The 6000-nt window shown below is 40.4% G+C and overlaps 1 protein-coding gene across 5 annotated transcripts in view; it reads right to left on the bottom strand.

Moving 5' to 3' along the window:
- Positions 1-206: 206 nt before the first annotated feature.
- The window catches only part of npas3 (neuronal PAS domain protein 3), an 831055-nt gene continuing 825261 nt past the window's right edge, over positions 207-6000 (bottom strand). For all 5 annotated transcript variants that reach the window (XM_033027104.1, XM_033027103.1, XM_033027107.1 and 2 more), the window contains one exon: positions 207-3882. In XM_033027104.1, the coding sequence (XP_032882995.1) occupies positions 2573-3882 (1310 nt within the window). In that variant the 3' untranslated portion in view covers positions 207-2572. The remainder of the gene's footprint in view (positions 3883-6000) is intronic.

Below are 6000 nucleotides of genomic sequence, written 5' to 3'. Positions count from 1 at the left end.
ACAATTTCCAGCAAAAAAACATTTCAAAGTATTGTTTTAGTCTTATACATACCTTCATAAATATATAATAGTAAATAAAACCACCATCAAATATAGATTACTGGTTATGATAATATTGATATTATGTGCATGAGATGTTAAAGCTTTGTTACTAGTTTAATGTGTTAATAGTTTGGATACATGTGTAAAAGAAAGATGCCAGATAGTAACAAATCCAAGAAAAGTTTATTATGAATATGGCATTTGCAGGATGATAAAATCAAGTTACATAACCATGTATGACATGTTTCTTTGAATTGATGAAATAATCTACAAAAGTATAAAATAATCCTTTTTGTAAATGAAATATGTACATTGCAGCATTATTTGTGATCAATGAAATGTTATTTTAAATAAGCCAGGCACTCAGAAGGTTAGCTTTAGTTAGCTAGAAGTTTGAACCACAAAAATAAATGTACCATAGTTGTCTCTTTAAATTTACTTTTAATTGTTTTGTATTGTAGAGTTTGTAACACTGTTAACATTGATACTAACAGAACCCCTCACCCCATTGTTTAGCTACTTGGCACCAATTCCTCATAAAATATTTTATATACTTGTACAAGAAATAGTTAAAAACACAGACACAGCCTTCACAGGTGATGAAATTTTCATACTGTAATTTGAAACACTATGTGATTTGACAGCAGCTGTGATTATTGTTAGTTCAAATCACCAGAAACCATCTGACACCAACACAGACACATTAAAAAAAAACAGCTTTTTGCTATTTTAGCTGTTGTTTGCAATTAGAGCACAAGGGACTCTGGGAATGTTTGTAGCTGAGGCTCCATGGTGGCAATCTGTCACATACATCTGAGCCTGACTATTTAGTGCATTGTTTGGCAAGATGGAAGATAAGTCATACCCAGAATTCCTTTGTGAAAATGGTTCCATTAACCATGAGCTAGTTAAGAGTCTTTTATCTCTGAGAGAGGTCTGAAGAATACACAGCAAAGCAACAGCAGAAACAAAAGGTATACAGACAGTGGAAGCAGCAATAAGGTGACACTACAGAGGAAGGCCATCACACAAAAAACATCACCTCCCAAGAATCACGGGTTCACGAAGATTGCGGTAATGAAACTGACCATTACAGACTAGAGATAAAGCACAGTGAAGACAAAGGACAATATTGCCACATTAGCTTAGTATATACTGCATATAGTAACACACATTAAACTTTGCAATGGAACTGACAGTCAAGGACACACACACACATTGTACACATTACGGATCTCACTCTCATTATTAGATGCCTTAATGAACAGCTGCCAAAGATGGAGTGAAAGAAGCATTTATACTGACAATCACAAATAGTGTCAAACACTGGAATGTGGTATTTGGCAAAATGATGACAGAAAAATAGAATTGTGAGTCTATGTGCAGTTTTGAGTTGTGTACCTATTCCAAGCTTATAAACCCAATCTTGAATTTCTGTTTCAGCACGAACTAAAGTACAATTAGAATTTTCTCTATTTCAGTAAACAAAAGAATAAAGAAACATAACATGTTAAATATTCTTCTTAAATTCTAAAACAATGGTATTTTAAGTTGCAGATTAGTCTCAGTTATACTGAGAAAAAATACAGCTGAAAATAAATGCAAGTTTTTTCGCCTCAACTCAATCTTATTGAGTTTCCTTAAAGCACTTTGAAAAAAGGCAGAACGACTATAAAAACTGCATGAGGCATTGTTTTTTTTAGTCTGGAGGTAAAGTTTGCATGGCTGCAGAAAATGCTAACACAGATTCTGGTCGTAAGAAATGAGGAGATTGCAGCCGCAAGCTAGCAACTAACATTTGTCTAGTACAAAACAGCACTCTCCCATAAATTCCAGCCCATATGCTGCATATTTTATGAAGACAACAAAGATTAATAATTGTAGCACCATGGTAGCAGAAGTAATGTCTACTTATGGTTCATTAACTACACATGGATTCCATCTTCCTACAGTTTTCATGAGTTTAACATTCTAGTCACAGGCCAGAATCAAATTATGTAAGAACCCAAATTGCTTTATGTGCAAGTAAGAAAAATCTGAATCATAAAAAAGAATTAAACTCTGCATAAAATTTCAAAATACTATACCCTATTTTTAAAAAGAAAAAAAACCCCTTTAAAGTCTGACTTAGTCAAACAGGGTTACCTTTCTATACTTACCTCCTTCAACCTTGATCATATCAAGATCTTTATAGATTAAAATCTGTGATTCTTTCATTTTACAATCTCTTTACCATTGCATTTGCATCTTATGGCAGAGGCATGTACACATAAAAGGCATCTTCACAAAGATGCAAAGGAAAACACACCTTGGAAGGAACATTTACAATTAACTGGTAATTCAACTTTCTGAAGGCAAAAAAATAACTCTTTACATTACAGAATGATTAGTCATAGTTCGAGACATGAGAACTGCTGTATTGAATGGCATTAGCTGACCTGCTCAAGTTCAAAGTGCTAGCACTAGAATTCAGCTGAAAACATTGTCTATGCCTCAAAATTTAATACTGAACACAGTTTATGGTCATAGTTTAATCCTCCTTACGTTCCAGCGTTTGTGTGGTATGAATACCATTACTGTACACAGGAAACGGAAGTGTGGAAAAGAGTCCCTCTGATGTAGTGAACACATTTGCCATTGGCATTTGGGCCAGACTGGCCCCACTCACAGTGCTCCCAAATGGCCCTGACATATTAATTCGATGTACGTGGTGATAGAGCATTTCCATTGGCGTTTTGGGTTCTAACCCAAAACTGGAACTGTTAACATCCACAAAGTTGACAGCATGAGCGTTAGGCAGCAGGTTGCCTTGCATGGCAAAGGTCACCTCAGCCGGAGCATACCGAATGGTACCGGTGGTATACACCCTCTGAGGAGTAGTGCTGGTGGCAGTCAAGGTTCCTGTCACTCTATGAACTAGGGGGAGGACCACATTACCAGCCTGTAACCTCTGCAGTGTTTCCAGGTCACTGGTGTACAGCACAGAACTGGTCGTGCTGGTGCTGCTGAGCTGCTTTTCACGTGGAGAGGCTGATAGAGGAGGGGACAGAGGGTCTGTGGTAGGAGCTAAGGTAGTGCTGGATGAGGTGCTAAATTGAGTTTTACGACTGGCACTATGTTCTGTCCCCGGTGGGGTGAGAACAGAGTCTGGAATGGTGACATGTAAACTGGTGTTGGTCTGTGGAGAGGGGAAGTGCTCAGAGCTTGGGGGCTTGGTCATACTATAGGGGGATTCATTCCTTGAAATCTCTCTGTTGGGAGGGTAATTCCAAATGCTGCTATCATTATCAAAATTTATAGGTTCTGTTATTTCTGTTTTAATTTTAAGCACTGAGGCACTGTTTGGTGAAGATAGCAGTTGTGGCTGGTCTAATAGATTTGAGTCAAGTCCACTCGGGCTAGAAGCACTCGACAGCCTCCTCCGGGAGACGTTCCCTCCTTTCTGTTGTTTTCTCCTCTTCTTCCTCTTCTGGTGTTTGCTGGAAGGCTGGATGTTCAATTCTCCGGCACTGTCCGAATCCTTGGCACTATCTGACGTCACAGATTCACGGCTTGGCAAGCGCAGCTCTGATTCACTGGCAGGATATCGTTCTACTTTGATCTGAATGGAACCAAAAGTGCCAAAGCTGCCTTCGGCTACTCTCTGACTCTCGTATTCGGAATTTTCAAAACTATCGTCACTGTCCCTGCTGTCCTGGTTGCTGGAGCTATTGTCATCATCATTGCAGTTCATTTCATGGTCAGAGTGGCTCCCAGATTGTTTCTTCCTGTTTGACTCCGGATCATCACTGTTCTCAGACTGGTTTCCCTTCTCGTCTGACTTGGAATTCTCATTGTCCTCTGGGAGAGATGAGGGGGAAGTTAATCAGTCCTTGGATAAATATACTTACTTATAACAGACACCATTCACACCCTCCCACATAACAGAGTAGTCTAGAAAATAATACAGGCATTATGTACACAATACAAATAAAATCAGTCATTCTAGACACAAAATGCTGGAGTGACTCAGCGGGACAGGCAGCATCTCTGGAGAGAAGGGTCTCGACCCGAAACATCACCCACACCTTCTCTCCAGAGATGCTGCCTATCCCGCTGATTTACTACAGCATTTTGTGTCTACCTTCGATTTAAACCAGCATCTGCAGTTCTTTCCTACACAAATCAGTCATTCTTATTGGTCAAACACAAAGTGTGGAAGTAACTCAGCTGGTCAGCTGTATCTCTGAGGGGCATGCGCAGGTGATATTTTGTGTCGGGGCCCCTGTGCAGACATGGAACATCGCCTGTCCATTCCCTCCGAAGATGTTTCCTGGCCTGCTGAGTTCCTCTTGCACTTTGAGTTTTACTCAAGATTCCGACATCTGCAGTTCCTTGTATATCGGTTATTTTTATATCTGTTCATACTTTTTGCTGAATTTAATACTGCTGGACAGTTATGACCAGATTTTCAATTTGTAAATTTATTCATGCACTCAATGTTGAAACACAGGAGCAGCAGATGTCAAAGGGCCTTAGATAAGTTCCCATTTAAAAAAAATATTTGTAAATTACACCAGAAGTGAATGACTTTGCTCAAAGTGCAGAATGCAAATATACATTTACCTTCTAATAGGCTGTGGGCCGAGAATCGAAAATGTGTCTAGAATGCAACTTTCATGACCCATGTCTGGTATCTACTTGAAATTTGGAACAGATTTAGATAAAATATAATTGAGAAGGAATTCATAACTCATCATTGTCAAAAGTTGCACACTAATTAATTAAGCTAATTAGAAAATTAGATCGAAAATTAGATGCGCCACCTAGTGCTCAATGTTCATATTACTTTATGGGGAGCCTAATTCCGTGCTGCGATCTATTTAAACCATATATTATTATACCACACACACACACACACACACATATATATATTATATATTATATATATATATATATATATATATATATATATGACTTGTGAATGACTGGAGTTATATATAATTATATGTAATTATTTCTATTATTTATATATAATTGTTTCCCTGAACCAGCCTAATTAATGGGTGAGGGCAGATCCAGTACGTTCCCCCATTTACTGAACCCCACTGACTGCCAGTGGGCAGAGTGGGGGTCACGGCCATAGTGGGACTGGGGCAGTGCCAGGCTGGGGGAAGGCTAAGGCATCTTCCACTGACAGGAAAATGCCTAACCCTAACCCTAACTCGCCCCTCTTCCAGAGCTGCCCACGGCTGGAGCTGGAGCCGCTTTGGGACCGGCTGTGGGATCCATACGTGTGGCCGCTCAGCGCGTCCACCTCGGCCAGCATGCCCTTCTGGATCATCATGGTGATGATGGTGGTGAGCAGCACTGCCCTGCACGCCGCGCGTGCCGTCTTCAGCATCCCCATAGCGCTGGCTCCGTCAGTCCGCCCACTCGCTCGCTGCAACACCGGCCGGCCGACAGCCCGACCGACCCCTCACAGCATCCACCGGCCTACCGACAGCTCGACCGATCCTTTGCCACACTCACCGGCCTACCGACAGCCCGACCGACCCTTCACAGCATTCCCCGGCCTACCGACAGCCCGACTGACCGACCCACTGACTGACAGACCGACTGACTGACTGACTGACCCTAATCCTAATCCTAGCTCTACATATTTATTTATCATTTTTATTTAACAGTCCACATCATAACTTTACAAAGATACATCAATTGTAAAACAAAATTATCAGCAACGTTAGCATTACCTTTATTCCTTCGAAACCTTGCTATTGTTTTGGTGTAATTAGGAGTCAGCCATGATCGCAGAGAGCTCACTGCCTAGCTACCATGAAATAAAGCACGTGATTGGTCAATTGGCGTCCGACGTAATGTCAAACGTGCATTGATTGGACAATTACTACTCGGAAAATTTGAGGTTTTTCTCATATTTTAAAAATATGTGCAGGTTTTGTTCTTGACGAGTTTCAGGTA

This window comes from Amblyraja radiata, chromosome 9, assembly GCF_010909765.2.
Source record: "Amblyraja radiata isolate CabotCenter1 chromosome 9, sAmbRad1.1.pri, whole genome shotgun sequence".
Classification (NCBI taxonomy): Eukaryota; Metazoa; Chordata; class Chondrichthyes; order Rajiformes; family Rajidae; genus Amblyraja; species Amblyraja radiata.
Note: the sequence above shows the minus strand (reverse complement) of the source record. Positions and strands in the feature narration are given on the sequence as shown.